Source organism: Sus scrofa, chromosome 9 (genome assembly GCF_054392235.1).
Source record: "Sus scrofa isolate SSC_HxYL_T2T_F1_AM1 chromosome 9, Sscrofa_HxYL_maternal_Yorkshire_Landrace_v2.0, whole genome shotgun sequence".
NCBI classification, from domain to species: Eukaryota; Metazoa; Chordata; class Mammalia; order Artiodactyla; family Suidae; genus Sus; species Sus scrofa.
In genome coordinates, this window is record NC_139391.1 from 25,435,187 (window position 1) to 25,455,406 (window position 20,220).

Consider the following 20,220-nt stretch of genomic DNA (forward strand, 5'->3'; position numbering starts at 1 on the left):
TAAGGATCTGGCGTTGCCGTGAGCTGTGTTGTAGGTCGCAGACGTGGCTCAGACCCAGCGTTGCTGTGGATGTGGTGGAGGCCAGCAACTGTAGCTCCAATTCAACCCCTAGCCTAGGAACCTCCATATGCCATGGGTGTGGCCCTAAAAAAAAAAAGAAAAGACTTCGTTGTAATGAGATGGCTCCCCTTTTTGATGAAGTAGTGGCCACTAGGCAGTAGGCTCTCCATGGTTATTTATTGTCAATCTTTCCCAGCAGAAAGTAAACTCCACCAGAAGAGTGGGGATTTTTGTTAGTTTTGTCCACTGCTCTCGTTCCACAGCCTGGCACAGTGCCTGGCCCAGGGTAGGTGACAAATACGTGTTGATTGCCCAGACAAACAAAAGGGCAATGATCCAGGTGGATCCCCGGCTTCTTGCCAGATGTCTTGACCAGTCTTCCTCCATGTTTCAAGTGACGTCATTCCCTCTTCAGGTTTGGAGGGTCAAGGTAATTTTCTTCTTTCTGCCTCCAAGCTGCTCTTGTCTCCGTATAATTCAGTGATGTGGGCAAGTAATATAACGGGAACCACTTTCAGTGTTTTAGCCTCATAAAAATCGGTTCCCCTCCAGCACGTCTACTTTTCTTCCACATTCACCAGCTTCGATCTGATAAATTTGATCTAATTGCAGTGGTGATCTTTGAGCGGCTCCTCAAATGACCCCTCCTTGGGGCCAGTTAATCCTAATGGGTCTTCGTGTGTCACACAAACTTTTCTCCCTCCAGCTCCAGCCCTTATGAGACCCGCGGTATGATAAAGCCCTCATTAGAAGATTCTTTAATAGAACTGACTGCCTTTCCTTGATTGCATAATCAACGGCTAATGAAATTGTCTTGGTAACAAGAGCTATGGTGTATTACATCCTCTCTTGAGACGAAGTGGCAAGACAATTGTATCATCCGGAGAAGAAGATTGATTGTTCACAGTTTGAATTTGATTGTCCTTAAGGGGAACTAAACAAGAGATCATCTCCAGCTTCTCCAAGTGCATTTGCTTCTCTTGCAAAGTTACTGTTTTACTTTCCACATGAGCCAAGCGTATAAAGATCATGCTTTGTTGCAGGAAAAGCCAAAGGAAGTTTGTCCTTTTTTTTTTCCCAGTCCGGTAAATGATGCAGTCACCTGGATGACCCCACACGGGCCTCTCACTGCAGGTGGAGATCAAAGCTTTTCATTGCACACCTTCAAGAACTCTTTTTTCTCCGCAGGAGGAAACCCCCGAGGAAGGTTTGCCCTGGGCCTGGTGCAGAGCGAGTGGAAGGTCTATGTGAAGAGACCTCTAGACAGAGAAGAACAAGACATGTACTTTCTCAATATCACTGCCACCGATGGGCTCTTTGTCACCCAAGCCATGGTGGAAGTGACAGTCAGTGATGTGAATGACAATAGCCCAGTGTGTGATCAGGTGAGACGTGCAGAAATGTCGGTTCTATGGCTGCTTTGGCCTCTGCTTCTCTAAAATTAAGTCAAAACCCATTTCACTTTTCTTCTTAAGGCCAGGCTACTTTCTACCCTTCTCGCCTTAATTAGTGAGCTCTGACTGGATAGAAGGGGGTAGGAGGTGGACTCTAGGATGAAATAGTATAAACATGGAAAAAGCATAGGTAGCACCCTCAGATACCTCCTTCTGCCCACCAAGAGAACAAACAAAAATAAAAGCATCTTAAAATTAAATAATCTTTAAGGGCTCATAAAGGATGTTGTGATTTTTTTCTGTCTAAGTCACTGATTTCGTAAAAGGAGAGCAGACCACTCAAAAGTGTGAAATACCGTTTTGGGTAAGTTTCCACAGCTGGTTGGTGGCGATGTTGGTAAGGAAGCTGGGTCTTCGGGCTCCTCATGAAGTGGCCTTTCCGCCACAGTTCAAAGCAGGACAGCTAAGGCAAGGCGCCAGTACTGGATTTGATTTCCTTTCTTACTGAAATTAAATCATTTAATTTACATGACATTTAGACATTTACGGGTGGGGGAAAAAATGTAATTGTAATGTATACATGTAAGGATAACCTGACCCCCTTGCTGTACAGTGGGAAAATTAAAAAAAAAAAAAAAGAAAAAAGAAAAAAAAAGAAAATAAAATAAAGGACATTTACCATGTCCTTACCATGAGACAATATCAGTGTTCTGTAGCTTAGGAAAGTGTTGCAAGTAGATTTAGTCTCTGAGGCTAATGCCAGATGTTAGGAGAGGCTCTTCAAAATGTTGAAGGGTCCCAAGGACTCACTGGCGCTTGAGTGAGAAGAGAGGCCTGATCAATACGAGACTCGAGTCACTATTACACGGGAGCATGGACTTTGGTCTCTTTTCTTCTCTATTGTACTCCTAGCACCTCAGCAGGACTTGGCACATAGGAGGTGCTCAGTCAGTATTTGTTGAATGAATGAGCATGGACGGGACCAGGCAAGAGATAGTCTATGTTTCATCATATCATGTTAGTTGATTCTGTAGTCAAGGAACAACATAGCTGAAGATATATCATATGAATGCGTTTTTAAAGAAGTCATTTGGAATGCTACATGTGACAATTACCCCATGCATACTAATGACTTAATTGCCTTTCTTTAACCTCTGCCTAGGTGGCATATACAGCAGTATTTCCTGAAGACATTCCATCAAACAAAATCATCCTGAAGGTCAGTGCCAAGGATGCTGATATTGGATCCAATGGAGATATACGATACTCACTCTATGGATCTGGCAACAATGAATTTTTTCTAGATCCAGAAAGTGGTAAGGCAAAATTTATTCTTTGGGTACATGCCATTGTTAATCTGTAGAGAAATGAACTTCTCATGTGATCTTATCACTAAGGGGTAGTTAGTATACAAAAGCCCTGATAGGCTGCTCTGCCATCTTGGATTCTAAGGCAATACTAGTGGCACCTGATGTCTGGCCGACACAAGCTTCATTTGGCTTATGAAACGGGCTCTAACTTTACCTACATTTTTTAGCACCGAGTAATTGATTGGATGTGTTTATTTGCTTCTCTTCTTCCTCACATCCATGAGTTAAAGCAGCTGCCCCGTAAGGGTATAAATGGAGTTATATCACAATTGCATCTTTCCATGCAAACCAGACAGCAGTGCATAATAAGGAGAGTTTTGCCCAGTTGGAATCCCTTTCAAGTCCCTTCCTGATGGTCATTAACACACTCTTCTGGTTTTTAGTTAACATTCCTGTCTTGTTTCTCGGAAGCGATGAGCTCTCAGGTTTACTTACAAATCTGAGAGGTAAAATTTACAAGGTAAAAGGTTATGTACAGTAAAGGCAGATGCCTGAATTGAAGGCCAAAGCCAGCAGAAGAGACATTTCCTATGGAGAGCAGTGGTTTCAGTTGCGTGTACTGGATGGTTCATCCCTTGACAAGTTTTAAAGGAACTGAAAAAGATTGAATAGTTTGCGTATGTCCAGTGTTGGTCCTAAAGAACAATAACTACCTACCGAGTCTCCAGAAGGTATTAGTTTTTTCCTGAGCCCCCTTCTCTGTCAGCTGTATCCACTGAGAGATGCTTAGCTACATAGCCATATGCTACTTAGCTATAGAGGCCTGGCAATTTTTTAATTCAATAGCTAACATTTATTGAGTGACCCCTAGACCTAAAAGTACATTATGAGATATTTGGGATCGACTCCAAGATGAACAAAACAATCATGCCCAAAGAATATTGTACCCCAGTGGAGAAGACAGAGCAGGAAGTCAGTGAGGATAATAACAGAAATAACAACAATAATAATGAAAGGCAGAATGCCATGAGTGCCCAGGAGAGCTCTATCTGGGCACAGAAGAGGAAGTAGCTAATATTCTGATGAGAGGGAAGAGGAAACTATTTTAAAAAGAGCTGGCAGTTGAACTGAGCCAGGATTCTGGTAGCTAAAGCAGGACACTGCCGGCCTCGGCGGCAGCATGGACAGATGATGCCACATCCAAGGAATGCCATGGCCAACACCGTCACTGGTCGGAGGAGCCACAGAGTGGCTTGGGAGAAAAGTGTTGGGAAAAATAACTTTAGCCTAGATCTTGGAGAGTCTTGAATGCCCAACTGAAAAACCACTGGAGGAGATGTGGTATGTGCATGAGAACTGGCTGCCGTCAGGAAGCCATAGGAGGAACAGCTTTGTAAGTACCTCTGGCTCTGTCCCAATTACATCCACTAATTTTATTAAGAGTATGTAATACAATTTCATGAGCCCTACTTTTCACCAAACAGCATTTATTTAGGTCTGTCGTTATGCTTATTGCCATGATCTATTGAAATTTAAATAAAAACAACAACAAAAATCTCCATAGGGCCCGACCCCCAGTTATAGCTACCCCAGTGGCTCAAACGCAGACATAACCTCTCTCCATCCACCTTGGTTGCCAAAGAGCTGCTGTTCCAAGCTTCTCAAATATTCCCCCACTGGACCTCTCCTCCAGCAACCACAGGCCCTTCCACTGTCTAGCAGGCGGCATTCCTCTGGGACAGTAGGACTCCTTTACAACCTCTTTCTGATAAAGCCAGCCTGATCTGACTATTTGTTTTCCTTTAAAAGATGTTAAGTATCTGCAAGCAGAGAGATGGCCCCTTCTGGGTCTACAGATCATTGACCTGATTGAGCATCAGAGAGCTAAGGATCCTGGTCCATTCTCCGTGCTTTTTCTGGAGATAGAGCAGAAATCCAGAAACATGGCTAATCTCCAGAGCAGGTTTTGAGAGATATAAAGAGGTATGGAGTTTCTCCATGCTGCCAAAAGAAGGAATTCCTGATACAAGAGGCTTCACAGTGGGATTAATTCACCCAAAGGTCATGCAGTTAGCTCTTGGTTGCATCTAGAATCCCATAAATTTCCCCCCGGTGCTTAAAGAAATTGAACTTGCTCTATTTTTCGAAGTATGAGGCCCTTGAACCAAATGTCAGAGGTCCTTCCTGGACTGGGGATTTTGTATGTAATTGATTCTCTGCTCTTCAGAGAAAGACAGTTTTTGAAAGGCCAGACCATTTATTTTCACAGGTGAGTTAAAAACCTTGGCACGGTTGGACCGGGAGAGGATCCCTGTGTACAACCTCGTCGCCAGGGCCACGGACGGGGGCGGCAGGTTCTGCCAGTCCGATATCCGTCTGATCCTAGAGGACGTGAACGACAATCCCCCGGTGTTTTCTTCCGACCACTATAACGCCTGTGTCTATGAGAACACAGCCACCAAGGCTCTGCTGACCAGAGTTCAAGCGATGGATCCCGACGTTGGTAAGTCTCTTGCCCCTATGGGATGCCTCCCGATGACACATCTTCAGATGCCACCTTTGGTTTCCTCAGCCTGCCTCGGCTGCTTACCATGAGATAAGTACAGGAAAGCTCATTTCGGCTCTCCTGCTGAAGCACTTCACACACACGTGAGAACTCTGCGAGGTGTCTTCCCTCCTCCTTCCGGGGTTTGAAGAAGCGAGATGATGAATTCCTTTACCTTTTCACAAAGAGTTGGGGGTTTGCATTTTTTAACCTTTAGAATAAAAATAATAGCTTTCTTACTTGCCCAATCCTCCAGAACATAGTTAAAATGCTGTGTTGTGTGGCAGGGAGAATTCATTTCCATTTCTATAAAGAATTGCATCACATGCTTCAGCTGAAATATGACAATCTCGATTTATGGTAGTGCCCCATAGTGCAAAGACCAATTACGAAATGTGCTGCCAGTTCAATGTGGATTTTTTTTAAACTGCCATTTTCCAAAGCATTTTGGTCGTATAAGCTGACAGGACTAGGGAGGGTGGGGGTGGAAGGGATAAGAAGGAATTGGAATTGAAAGTTGCTAATAAAGTTTCTGTTCAGATCCACTTTACATAATGAGATGGTGAGTTAGAAAAGACTGGAGTTAATTGCTAGGTAGTTCTTCTGAGAATGCATAAGTTATTGAGGTGACTGCATGATGGAATGTAAATACGAAAGGGCATATAGACAGCCTCTTGGTTGTGCATTTTAAGAGCCGTAAATCAGAGGACGGGGGAATGATGGGGTGTGTCCATTATGCTAAACAAGCCTTTATATAATGCAGTGTCTTATTGCTTAATTCTGAATTGAAAGAAAAATTATTGAACTAATGGAAAAGTAAATACATGATAATTAGTTGAAAACAAACGTGGAGCCCGAGGTCTCTGCATATTTCCCCTTAGAGAAATTAGTGGCTACACTGTGAATTATTGTTCTTACCTCATTAGCATAATTTTCGAGGCTGAGAACCAACTCTTTAAAAGGCTGCCTATTATGAAGCTTGGTTAAAAAAAAAAATGATTAACTGGAAAAGACACTTTTATCTATAATTATATTATTTTATTAATATAATTACCCTTTTTTAAGGGAGGATTGAAAAACATTCTCTGGACTCTTGTTCCAGACTTTTTTGGGGAAAAGAGGACAGAAATCATGCACATGAATCAGTAATAATTTCAATCTGACTTTTGAAATGGCTATAAATGATATTTTAAGGTTTAAATTTTTTTAAATTTTTTTGTCTTTTTTTTTTTTGTCTTTCTAGGGCCACATCCGCAGCATATGGAGGTTCCCAGGCTAGGGATCTAGTTGGAGCTACAGCTGCCAGCCTACACCACAGCCACAGCAACGCAGGATCCGACCCACGTCTGCGACCTACACCACAGCTCACGGCAACACCGAAACTTAACCCACTGAGCAGCGCCAGGGATTGGTTCCTAGTCAGATTCGTTAACCACTGAGCCACAACGGGAACTCCTAGGTTTAAATTTTTTAATTCAAATTAAATTAACATTTCACTTTTTAAAAATTGGAATTTCTCTAGTCGCCTCCTTGTAAAGGAAGGGGGTGTGCTCTGTCTCCTGCAGACTGAGGATAGAAGGAGTCGGGTCAATGATGCTTCAGGCAGTGGAGGGTGGGAAGATGTTACCGACTCACAGATGCGCTGGAACCCACATTCTCCCAAGTCCCCAGGACCTTGCAGTTCTCTCTGTCCTCACTTCTGAGTCAGCTGTCCAGGTTGGCAGTTGGAGAAAAAGGGATGATTAGACCCTGGGCATTAGCAGAGCAGAGATGAAGACGCCTTTAAAAGACCAAACCCACGGAGTTCCCCTTGTGGCTCAGTAGGCTACGGAATCCTTAGTATCCATGAGGGGGCGGGTCCAACCCCTGATCTTGTGAGTTAAGGATCCTGAGGTGCCCTGAGCTGTGGTGCAGGTTGCAGACTTGCCTCGGATCCTTGCTGCTGTGTCTGTGGGGGTAGGCCAGCAGCCGAAGCTCCAATTCAATCCCGAGCCTAGGAACGTCCATATGCTGGACCTGAGGCCCTAAAAAGCAAAAAAATAAATTAAAATTTGAAAATAAAGACCAAAGTTCCTGCTATGGCACCATGGTGTTGCTACAGCTGTGGCTTAGGTAGAAACTTTGGCTCGAATCTAACCCCCTGGCCTGGGAACTCCACTTGCCACAGGGCAGCCAAAAAGAAAAAAAAAGAAAAAAAAAAAAAAGAAAGAAAAGAAAAAAAGACCAAAGCCAGAATAATGACCCTACTAGCACCAGCACCTCCCTCTGCTCATTTGGACTAATTAATTTCCAGCTTACATTCTGTGCTTCCGACAGACATGGAAGTTATGAGCGCTGCTTATATAACATGTATCCACCTCAGGAAAACTCCAGCATAAGACACTAGGTTCTGGGTCATTTTCTCAGTTTTTGTAGAACTCATTTAGCTTTAAAAAATGAGAGACCTGAGATGGCTGGGGAAGAACAATGAACACTTCTAAAAAGGCAGGCTGAGCGCCTCCTTTATCCAGGCCCCAGGCGGAGGAGGTGGCTGCGAAGGTCTCGGCCAGAGCCTGATTCCAGCAGCCTGGGTGCATGTCTGAGCTGTGGTCGAACCCACATTCTCCCAAGTCCCCAGGGCTCAATGACTGGGGGCTCACGCCCTTCTCCTCAGCAGCCTGCTTTGAGCACGTTCGCTCTCAAGAGTGCCCCTTTCTTAGTCTTCTAGAAGGGAGCACAGGGGAGCAGGAGCTGCTTGCTGCAAAGACTAGGTTGTAGGGGTGGGCAATTCATCTGGGGGCCAAACTCAAATTCACCTGGCCTAAAGTCGAGTTCATATAGGAATCGTTAAGACTGAATCCAGCCCTCTAGTGACTTTAGCTTGGCTCATATACAGTGTTCCAAAAAGTTGGCATCAGTTGTCAGTAAAAGCCAGAAGATGTTTATTTGAAATTTGAATTTCTGGCATTTTCTAAAAACAGTGTTCCGAAGACACAGCAATTCCAGGCTCACCGTCCCACCGTGGTAGGAACCTAATAGCAGCTGCCTCCACGATATGGGGCTCTTCTCACCCTCCCAGTCCGCAGCCGTGTCACTCGCTTACGTTACCACCTGGCCTCATGAGCCCCTTCTCTAAAGTGACAGGGAAATATCTGATTTTGTAAGGACGTTTAATTTTGAAATAATCATAGGTCCACAGGAAGTTGCAAGAAAATGTGCAGAAGCTGGCATGTACCTTTAACCTAGCACTTTCTCCCATCTTACATAACTATAGTATGCTCAGATTTGGGCATGGGGTGTGTGTGTGTGTGTGTGTGTGGTGCATGCAGTTTTATCACCTGTGCAGCTTCATGTAACCACTTGCTAGTCGTTCACCCACCTGAGGCCCCTTGATAACCACACCCACTTCCTCCGGCTCATCCTTCCCAGTCCCTAAGCCCTGTCAACCACTAATCTCCATATCTATAATTGTGTTATTTCAGAAATGTTATTTAAATGGAATCGTGTAGTTTGCAACCTTTCGAAATTGGCTTTTTTCACAGCATCGTTCCCTTGAGAGCCATGCAAGTTGTCTAATTGGTTTTTTCCTCTAGTGAAGAACATTGGCTCTGTTTGTATAAATGACACAGCTCTTTGCTTCATGAAACTTCTTTTGTTAGGCGTATTCCTTTACCTAAAGTTACACATGATTTCATCAGCATTTGGCCACAGTATATACTGTCACCATAAATTGCAGAGAAAAGACAAAGATGTATTGAGCTGAAATCTGATCCCATCGCTTCATGAATTCAAACTCCTGCAGTGACTTGCTAACATTTCATATCCTGGTTTTCTAATTTTGAAAATAGTGTTGCTTTTAGCCAAACAATTCGTTCCTATGCCAAATTCATTATTTATAATGAACCAATGCTAATGTTAGAATAACTGCCTAGGTCAGGAAAAAAATCAAAACAGAGGAAGACGGGATCACTGAAGTACCCATTTTATGAGTTCTAAGAAGTAGCATGGCAGCTGTCTAGATTTTAACATTAAATCCTTAGTTTTCCTGTCAACTGGAAACATGCTCAATCCAATGAACTAATGGCATGACTTTATGACCTCACATTTATAAAAATTTAATCCTTTCAGTAAAGATGAGGAGATCTTTTGTCGCACTGCCTCTTTGGGGTTAGTATTTTACTGATTCGTCTACCTCTGAAGGTGGGAGTTGTATACAGGTTTGAGGGTTTCAAAGCTAGCAAGGGGGATGTGTGGTGAGGAAGATCAGAGCTAAAATCTGCGACCATTTTAGGCAAAGTGACATGAGAATAAAATGTCAACTTGCACTGGAAAATAAGCCAGAGCCCATGATTTATTGAGAGGCCAATGTCCAGATAGTCAAGAAGCAAGAGGACACCGTTTTCCTCTTGTGCATCAGGGACATAAAGCCAGGAAGAGTTCTCATGAGCGATGCTCTTCTTTCCTGTAAAATATTCCTGCAAGGTTTAAAACTTCTTTCAGGCATTCCAGAGAAAGTGGGAGCCTCATAACACCTCTCAGTCAGTCTCCAACATCCAGGGAACAGCCAGGGAACAGGCGTAGAGGAGCAACCACGGGAGGAATGTGCAGTGACGGCTCTGGGGTCTGATGTGATGGTGAAGGGCATGAATCAGGAGCATACGGACCTTGAAGACAAGGCAGAGCGCCCAGAATGAATGGGATTTCAACAGAGGGGGGAAGACATTCAGGAAGACAGGGGCCAGAAGGATGAAGTCGCAGCGCTGGGAAAGTGTGGATCCACCTAAATAGTTGGGAGACTGTCACGTCGTCCAGGATGGAGAGAAAGAGCAGTGGGATGAGAGGAGGCATGTGGGCCTGACTGTGGTGGTTTGCTAAGGCTGGAAAGTGTGCACTTAAACTAATTGGTGAAAAAGAGGAGTTCCTGTCATGACTCATCAGTTGACCAGCCCGACTAATACCTATGAGGATGTGGATTTGATCAGTGAGTTAAGAATCCAGTGTTGCTGTGAGCTGTGGTGTAGGTCACACGTGGCTCAGATCCCATGTTGCTGTGACTGTGGTGTAGCCCGGCAGCTGTAGCTCCAATTCGACCCTTAGCCTGGAAACCTCCATAATGCCATGGGTATGGCCCTAAAAAGACCAAAGACCAAAAAGAACAAGAACAAGAACCCCTGCACCCTTGGGAGGAAAGAAATTCATCAGTTCTGGGTTTTGGAAATATTATTCTGAAAGGCACCTCTAACAGAGGCGTTATTAGGAAAGCTTCTAGAAGACTCTTAAGATCCCAGGGGCCAAAATGCAAGTAGTAGCTTCGAGATGGAAAAGGAAGGAGCAGATGAGAGAGAGATTTTGCCTGTGGAATCTGTCGATTTTGACAACGGACGGGATTGAAAGCAAAATGGACAGGCTGGACAGGAATTCAGACTCGGACACCAGGTGAAGGTAGAGCCTGAACAGAAGGAGCGTGGGTGGCCTGAAGCAGGACCTGGTGTAGGAAGATGAAGCATTGGAGACACATGGGGAATGAAAGGATAGTCCTTCAGAAAAAAGTCAGGAATAAAGAGAACAAATTTGCTAATCATAGCAGAGTAGGGAGGTTTTGCCTTCGAGGGGTTTACAGTCTTTGTGGGAAGCAGGCAAGCACGAATCCAAAGACAAATATAGTAAGAACATCTATAAAAGTAGTTTTTGTCAGGATTCCTCAGACAGCACGTAGAAAATGCTAGCAGAGGCCCTTGTGGGAACATGAAGGCATGAACAATGAATTTGCCAACAGGACAACTCAAGAAGGATTCATAAAGTAGTATGAGCCTCTGAGTTGGGTTTGAAGGGTTGGGGCTTGAACTTGGATAGGCAAGAAGAGGGGAAAGATCCGGCAGTGAGAGAGGGAGGAAGGGGGGAGAGGGAGGAAGGGGGGAGAGGGAGGAAGGGGGGAGAGGGAGGAAGGGGGGAGAGGGAGAGGGAGGAAGGGGGAGAGAGAGAGGAACAGAGAGGGGGGAAGAGAGAGAGGAATGAGTGTCGAGGATCGCAGTAGCCAAAATAGGCTTGACTGAGATAATTTTGAGAAACTCTCAGTGTTTTAGCACAGCAAAGGTTCACTCTTGCCTCTGTGAGGTGCAGGTCTGTATGGGTCCATTCAGAAGCCTTCCAACAACCGCATGAGTGAACTTGAAAGTGCACCCCAAACCCGCCTCCTTTGGGGCCTTCAGATGAAACTGCAGCCCTGCCCAACAGTGTGACCCAAATGTCACGAGAAACCCTGAGCCACAGCCAGCCAGCTAAGCCATGCCTGGATTCCTGCCCCCCAGAAACCCCAGGATACGAAATATTTGTTGTTTTCTGCTGCTAAATTCTGGGGTAATTTGGCATGGAGCGATGGAGAACTAATACACTGTGCAAGTTCATGAACCTCCTGAATTCTCCCCACGTATCCTTAAGAATTCCCCACCATCGTCATTATCCTTCCATGGGCTTCCCCCGAGGGAAGAAGGGCTCACTTGTGTCAGTGGCAATCAAAACAGGGCCTTCCCTCCAGGAGGGGCTACTCAGCCAAGCTGGAAACGTGGCTGCTGTGAAGTGGGCAAAATGTGTGATGACATGTCACCTGTCGGCTGCTCTTTGCTGCTGTTATGATTCCTAGTGCTCCCTGGGGCACTAGGCCCATTCCCTCTGTGAATCAAAGTCTCCAAAGATCTTGGTATGGGAGGTCCTATTGTAACTCAGTGGCTTAAGAACCCGACTAGTATCCACGAGGATGTGGGTTCGATTCCTGGCCTTGCTGAATGGGTTAAGAATCTGGTGTCACTACAATTTATGGTGTGGGTTGCTGATGTGGCTTGGATCAGATGTTGCCATGGCTGTGATATAGGCAGGCTGGCAGCTACAGCTCTAATTTGACCCCTAGCATGGAAACTTCCATATGCAGTGGGTGTAGCCCTAAAAAGAAAAAAATAGAAAAGAAAAGAATCCTGCCACCAACGGTGCACTGCTTTTTTCTGTTCTCTAGTCATTTCTACCAGAATGTCTCAAAAATGGATTCAATTCTGATGTCAGCCTTGCTGCTCTTAAGTACCGTGTATATTCTGTGTCTTTCCTAGCACCTTAGAAATTGTAACCTCTAAGCTGCATTGGTCCGTGATTTAATGTGGTTTTTTCCCTTCCCCAAAGCTCTGTTATTTTCTGAAGTATTAAATCTTTGAAGGCAGCTGAGAGACTATTAAAATGTCCATAAAAACTAAATAATTCCCCTAAAGACAGAGACATGAGCCATTCTCTGGACCACATATGGCCAAAGCTCTTTGTTGTAGGTATCAAGAAAAAATCATCCTTGGAGTTCCTGTCGTGGCTCAGTGGTTAACAAATCTGAATAGGAACCATGAGGTTGTAGGTCCAATCCCTGGCCTCGCTCAGTGGGTTAAGGATCCCACATTGCTGTGGCTATGGCGTAGGCTGGGGGCTACAGCTCCGATTAGACCTCTAGCCTGGGAACCTCCATATGCCGTGGGTGCAGCCCTAGAAAAGACTAAAAAAAAAAAAAAAAAAAAAAAAAAAATCATCCTAGGAGTTCCCTTGTGGCTCAGCAGGCTAAGGACCTGGCATTGTCACTTCTGTGGTTATAGCTGGTTACAGCTATGGTACAGGTTCAATCCCTGGCCTGGGAATTTTGCATGCTGAGGGCACGGCCAAAAAAAAGAAAAAAGAAAGAAAGAAAAAAAAAGATAATCTTGTACTTATATTACATGTATAATCTTGCCACGGCTACAACAGATCTTGACACTCCCGCCCGCAGATAGAGAAACTGAGGTTCAAAAACGCTTGGTATCCTTTCCCAAGGCATCTGTAAAATGGGTAGTGGTTGGAGTAAAGGGGCCCCATACACCCCCCCCCAAATTCTTTATTATCATCAGGACATCTTCTGCTGTATGTTCAGCTATATGACAGAGGTGACAGCCCATCACCTCTGGGTCACACTGTCCTGTCGCTTTGGGAAGCGACATCACACAGTGCCTTTGGGATGAGACCCGATTTAAATATCCGAGCCCCAACCCTTCCTGACTGCTTGGCCTTCAGTAAGTTCCCAGGCCCTGTGAACCCCTCTTCCTCTCTGGAAATATGAGATACTAAATGACTTTCTCTCCAGACAGTGAGCTCTTAGAGGGCCGGCTACCAGCCTCTTTACCTCTGTGTCACCGGCACTGGCTCAGCGCCAGCCGCCTGGTATGTGCTCCATACATATCTGCTGAACTTGGCACGTCTGCCAAGTTGTTGAGAGAACCAAGTTAGCCATTCCACCTGAATCCCTAATGTCACATCCAGAATATATATGAATTCCTTCCTCGGGTTTTCGCCCACACAGCCTGAGCTCCCTCGCATAGGAATCTTCAGAGACTGCAAGTCCCCTCTTCAGTTCCAATGGAGCGAATACCCCTGTCACACAGGGCTTAAGTTAGGAATACAGAGTGACCTCCCCTATGCCCAAGAAAATAGGATGCCTTCAGTTGACTGGGACCTTAGGAATGTGCCCCCTCTGAAATCCAGGATCCAGCAGCAGAAATAAAACAATGCACAAAAATCAGACAAACTGGTCGTCAGTTGTGGCTGTGCATCAGAATCCCCTCGGGAGCGTTTAAAAATAAACATACAGGCTAGGGCTCCATCTCCAAGATCTGATTCAGAAAGTCTAGGATAGGGCTGGACAGGACATATATTTTATTTCTATAGTTGACTGTGAGACCCTGCCTGGTTTAGGATATTTTTTCAGTGGATGCCTGTAAGTTATTATTATTACTCTTTTTAAAATCTAGTTTCTTCTCAGCAGGGTGTCAAAACACTCACTAGTTGTCAGATGAAATAGCAGATTCCTTTCAGAAGGGGTATCTTAGTGAAGAGTTTCAACTGCCTCTCATGGGCAGGGAACCCCGCTTTCTAACAGTTGATGCCAGTGATGGAGTCCCATGAGTTCACCTGTTCACACGCTGCCTGGTCCAGCGATGCCCCAGGTTGGTAACAGGCTTCGGAGCTGCTCAGTGGGATCAATCCTGATGCAACACGCAACAACGCACGGGGCGAGTTTAAGGGAGTGCTAGCGTGTCTGGGGAAATTTCCACCTCCCCCTGAGCATTTTGTGCCCGTTCCAAGGACCCCAGCTTCGGCCTGGTGCCTCTGCAGGGTACATTGAGGCTCAGTGGAATGTGCTTATCAGCTTAGCTGCAGGATGCATGCTATCATCTCACCTCGTGAAGCCTCCTTGGCAGATACAATTATGTTGTCCATCATCCGTGAGGCGCTCTGGGAATAACTTCTCCCATATTATACCGCGCTTCCCGCCCACATGCCCTCTCCATCTCACTCCGTCCGATCTTCCTTCTTCTCTCTGCCAATTTATCCACTCACATATGCCCAGTGTGTCACTTACTCTAGCTTTAATTGTTGATAGCAGCTCTGGTAATTTGCTAGTGGCTCCAAAAACAGCTTCAGCAGCTGCCGTTCTAAACTTACAACGTGACACCACTGAACCCTTAACCCTTCTCTGAGCACACCTTGCAATTATATTTGTCTTAAATTCACGTATGCTCACATCACCCCAAATGCCCTTCCTGTCAGTTTCCCACTTTGTACTCCTGACAACTGCTGTCTTGCCTCCACGGCTCAGTTCAGCTGTTTCCTTCTTTGGGAAACGTCCCTTGGACCCCGCCCCCCCAACAATCAACTGTGCACATGTTTGTCTCCTGAGAAATTGGAAACATTTGAAGGTCAAGAGGCTGTGACCCTCTTCTTTGCATCCCCAGTGCCCGCCACACAGAGGAAGTCCTGTGAATATTTATTGAGTGGATGAATGAATGGATCCAATGATCATAGTCTGTGACCCACACAGGAAGTATTTTTTAGTGTTATCATTGAGTAGCTGTTCACCATAGAAGTCCTGGGCACCAATAGGGATGGAGTTTCCAGTAATTGGTTGATGGATTAATTTACTTATACTTGACTATCCCAAGCCTAACAAAGTGTCAAGCCATAGATGCTTCAAAGGATTTCTACCCAATGAGTTGCAGCTTTTTCGAGACCGCAGGGCACCCGGCCACGGGGCCAGGTTTATTGGTGTGCAGCCTTTGCAATTGTAGGGGGTTTCCTGCTTAGAAGGGCCCCATGTTGGTTTAATGCTCTACAGTGGCTGCATTGAACTTCTTAACATTTTTAATTGAAATATAGCTGATTTACAATGTTGCATTAGTTTCAAGTGTATATAGGGATCCAGTTTTATAAAGTGATTCAGTTTTACATATATATATTTTTCTTTTTCAGATTCTTTTCCACTATAGGTTATTACAAGATTTGAGTATGGTTCACTGTGTTATATAATAGTTCCTGGTTGGATATGTCTTTTATATACAGTAGTGCATACATGTTAATCCCATACTCCTCATTTATCCGTTCCTCCTTCCCCCTTTGGTAACCTTAAGTTTGTTTTCTGTGTCTGCAAGTCTGTTTCTATTTTCTTAACATCTTTTAAACAAGGGCTCTTACATTTTTATGTTCTGTGGGACCTCGCATCGTGTTGCCTGTCCTACCCAGTAGAGCTAGTGCCAGCCCAACTGATGAGGCCAAAAAAGTTTATGCTACAGTCAGGATCTCCCTGACTTTGCACTGACGCCCTCTGTCTTTTTTTTTTTTTCCTACTATTCAAAGCACCAAGGTACTCCTGACCCCCAGAGTTGGTATTTTGCCCGTGGGAATGTGCCAGAGTTAGTTATCACCCAATGAAAAACTTTTAAAAGGCGCTTAAAACAGACATAATTAGAGAGTCTATTTAAAAGTCATTTCTGACTTCAGAAGGAATTGCAAGTCCCTGGACCTCCTCATGGCAACTTTCTCTTTCATTTCCTACCATCTGAAGCCATATTTTTAAAGACAGAAGAGAGAGATTGATTTGAGCTCTCTCACTGTCATGGGATTTTATTTGCCTCCCACAGAGAATGAGAGGAGAATTTTAGGCTTGCGATTTTCTTCTACTGCTTAAGTGTAAAAAAATAGTTTTTAAAGTGTATCCTTTATAATGAGAACTTTGGCCAAAAAAATGATTTTCTAAGTCAAGTTGGTGTCCCTCTGACACAAACTAAAAGAAGAAATGGAAATATCCAGAAAAAAAAACCTTATACAATACAATATACAAATATCCTTTTCTACAGTTATTTCAATGTAGTATGTATGTCAAGAATTAAACTGGCCTGGAAAATTACCTGACATTAGACTGCTCTCCAGGATTGATAATAAAGAATTATTTTCTATGTATGTGAGTTTATAATAGTTCTTTTATTTATTACAAACATGTTCTGTGTCCACTTTTTGCCACAGGATAGGCAAAAAAGAACAAGAAAAGTCAATTCTAACCACTGTTACCATTTTGAGAGAAGTCCCTTCCACTTTTTCTTTACAAAAATAGGCTCCTAAACTAGACATTTTTTTTTTATAATCTGCTTTTTCGTTGACTTGCAAACATATTTCTGTATCAGCATATATTCTTTTATGCTTTTACATGATGAGATATATATGTGTACTGTTTAAATATATAATATATATGTATAGTATCCTGTGCTATGAGTGTACTATATTTATTCAGTCAGTTCTCATTCTTAGAAAATTGGGTAGTTAGCGTTTTTTTTCTTTCACAATTGCAAGCATCCATTTAGCAATAGCTTTGTATATATCTGCGCATGTTTTATGTACATCTTTAGTATTAAATATTCCTGACTCCTCTGCTTTGCACTTTTTTGAGCCTCTGCAGTTCTTTGGCCCATACCTTCGTGAGGGGCATGTACGAGCAAAGCACACATCGCCCCTATGTACCTTGCGTTATCAGGCTCATACACCTGCTGCAGTCCCCTGGCTGTTTCTGCTGAAGTTCGCCATTCATTGTTCTTTGATTATGTACCAGGCTCTGTGCTCAGTATGGGGGCACAAAGATGGTAAGACACAGTCCCTTGGCAGGAGGTTGGGGTAGGGAGAATTGGATGAAGGCAGTCAAAAGGTACAAACTTCCAGGTATAAGATAAATAAATACTAGGGACATAATGTACATGCTAGATATAATCAGTGCCACTGTAAGCTAAATATGGAAGTTGTTAAGAGAATAAATCCTGAGTTCTCATCACAAAGAAACAATTTTTTTCTTTTTGATTTTGTATCTCTACGAGATAATGGATGGTCACTAAACTTACTGTGGTAATCATTTCATAATATATGTAAGTCAAATCATTAGGTATACCTTAAACTTATACAAGGCAATTATATCCCAATAAAACTGGGGAAAAATAAAGTGGAAAGAAAACAAAAAGACACAGTCCTTCTGCCTAAACCATGTGTTAGTCTAGTGGGAGAGAGGACAGAAAGGTAACTAACGATGATGCCAAAAGGATTTTAAAGGAGCACGGGGAGTAACTGGGGAAATCAAAGAAGCTGTCCCAGAGGAGGCCCTGCGAGGAATATGCAGGATTTTGGCAAGAGAAGGCGAGGAAGAGAATGTTCCGAGTAAATGGGAAGGCGTGAGCAGGCAGCCGCAGTAAATGCGCCTGTGTCTTCAGGAGTGGCTGGGGTAGACCATCCACCAAGAAAGTGGAGCAGGAGAAGACGCAGGGAGGATGGGCTGGGACCAGACTGTAAAGGACTCAGAAGTCAGTGTGCAGTGTTTTGACTTCTCAGTCTAAGAAGTGAGAAGTCGGTGATTATCGTGAGCAGCTGGGGCAGGACTGAACCCAGAGGTTTAGAAACTTAATTCTGGTTAAGTTTAGCCAGGATGGGACGGGAGCCCTGCCCGCCTGTGAAACCTGACCACAGACGTTCAAGGGGTCTCTTGGAGGTAGACTCAGAAGAACTTGGCATTCCCATTCAGATAGGAGAGACATACAAGAAACCCTAAGCTATCTACTAGTTTTCACTGTTACTTTAACACATGGTGAATTGTTTGCGTAATTCCTTCCCAAGTTGCTAAACTCCAAGAATTAAAAAAGTGTCTTTGGCACTCGACAAATCCTTATTAAATGGGAAGGTCACAGACAGGGTCTTCTGGGAGAAAGACAGAACCCTTGCACATCTCAAAAATACTATCTTTTAAGGATAAGACCTTCACAAAGGGATGCAATGATATATTCAACAACCAAAGCTTTGTTTATCTTTTTTTTCCCCCGAAAGATAATTCTTAGAGCTTATGTAAGAATGTGCCTTGATCACCAAGCCTGGGTTATAAAAACTGAAATCTAAATGGAATTGTGGGATTTCAAGCACTGGTGAACAGTCATTAATAAAGGCAGGGAAAAGGGTTGATTCAAAAGCAAGTTATTAGATTTCCTAGGTCATGGGATTGGGGGACTCTCAGCCAGAGGACATGAAGGAGCTTTAAGGGCCAATTGAAATGCTATATATCTTAATGAGGACAGTGGTTCCATGGAGGTGTACGTTTGTCAGAATTTATGAGCTAGATACCTAATAAGCGTTCATGATACTGTATATAAATTATGACATCTCAATATATCAATCAAGCTGATATGAAAGTAGGTGATTAGAACTAACATTAAAAATGTTACTAGAGTTTGATTGTTGAGATTCTTTCAAATTATTTTTTTCCCAGATATCTATTCTGTATAAATTCAAGTTCTTTTATAAAAGCCAGCTTAGAAGTTCCCGTCATGGTGCAGCAGAAATGAATCCAACTAGGAACCATGAGGTTGCGGGTTCGATCCCTGGCTCTGCTCAGTGCGTTAAGGATCCGGTGTTGCCGTGAGCTGTGGTGTAGGTCACAGACGCAGCTCGGATCTGATGTGGCTGTGGCTGTGGCATAGGCTGGCAGCTGTAGCTCCAATTAGACCCCTAGCCTGGAAGTCTCCATTTGCTGCTGGTGCAGCCCTAAAAATAAATAGATAAATAAAAGCCAGTTTAGGAGTTCCCATTGTGGTTCAGTGGCTTAAGAACCTGACAAGTATTCATGAAAATGTAAGTTCAATCCCTGGCCTCACTCAGGGGGTGAAAGGATCCGATGTTGCCACAGGCTGCAGCGTAGGTAGAGACTCGACTCAGATCTGCCGTTGCTGTGGCTGTGGCATTAGCCAGCAGCTGCAACTCTGACTCGACCCCTAGCCTGGGAACTTCCATATGCCGCTGGTGTGACTATAAAAAGAAAGGGAGGGAGGGAAGGAGGAGGAAAGAAGGAAGGAAGGAAGGAGGAGCCAGTTTACAGCAAGCAGTGTGGCACAGCCTGCATGTTCTGTGCGCTGCCTACAGGCCAGATCACATGCAGTTACTAGAATGTGAGTGTCACAAGCAAGACCCTGCCCTCACAGTCACAGCAGCTGCCAGCATGACACCCCAAAGCAAGAGCAGAGCTCTTGTAGGTTCCCGAAGCTCTGGGAACTTGGTCTCACAAGGCAGGGGAGAAAACATTTTTTAAAGACTGGGTTAAGAAGAAATCTCAGTGTACTCGCTGTGTTGGCTGTTCTGACCGTTTGGTTTTGGTGCAGATTCTAACACTTTTAACAATCTCAAATATCCAGCTGGGTTATTCTGACACTAGGTGAGATCCTTGCAGGTGATCCAAGGATCCTAGCAGTGGGCATTATTTCTCACTGAGGTTACAGCTTGGCTGTCAACTGTGTGTATGGACTCTGAACGTGTAACTGAATGGTCTGAACCTGCTGTGTGCAGTGTTCTTGCTGTCCAGAAGGTCCCACCAGCTCGTCATCATCAGGTTCAACATGGACTTTTCCTTTGGTGACTCGCCCCACTCATGCCCCAGTCTAGTTTGAGGAGAGGGTCAGCCTTTTGGAAATAAAAATGAAACCAGCTCCATCAGTTTATTTACTTCATTTTTTGCTTTTACGTATTTATTTTTTTTTTAGGGCTGCACCCATGGCATGTGGAAGCTCCTAGTCTAGGGGTCGAACCA

General features: G+C 44.1%; 1 protein-coding gene and 1 long non-coding RNA gene across 8 annotated transcripts in view; both read left to right on the forward strand.

Moving 5' to 3' along the window:
- Nucleotides 1–20,220, forward strand: part of FAT3 (FAT atypical cadherin 3) — a 706,846-nt gene that overhangs the window by 612,174 nt on the left and 74,452 nt on the right. For all 7 annotated transcript variants that reach the window (XM_084975652.1, XM_084975655.1, XM_084975649.1 and 4 more), the window contains 3 exons: nt 1,249–1,445; nt 2,617–2,770; nt 5,034–5,267. In XM_084975652.1, the coding sequence (XP_084831778.1) occupies nt 1,249–1,445; nt 2,617–2,770; nt 5,034–5,267 (585 nt within the window). The remainder of the gene's footprint in view (nt 1–1,248; nt 1,446–2,616; nt 2,771–5,033; nt 5,268–20,220) is intronic.
- LOC146399795 (uncharacterized) lies at nt 10,755–16,414 on the forward strand. Its single transcript, XR_014814944.1, has 2 exons — nt 10,755–11,166; nt 13,433–16,414. It is a non-coding gene; the product is annotated as an uncharacterized LOC146399795 (long non-coding RNA).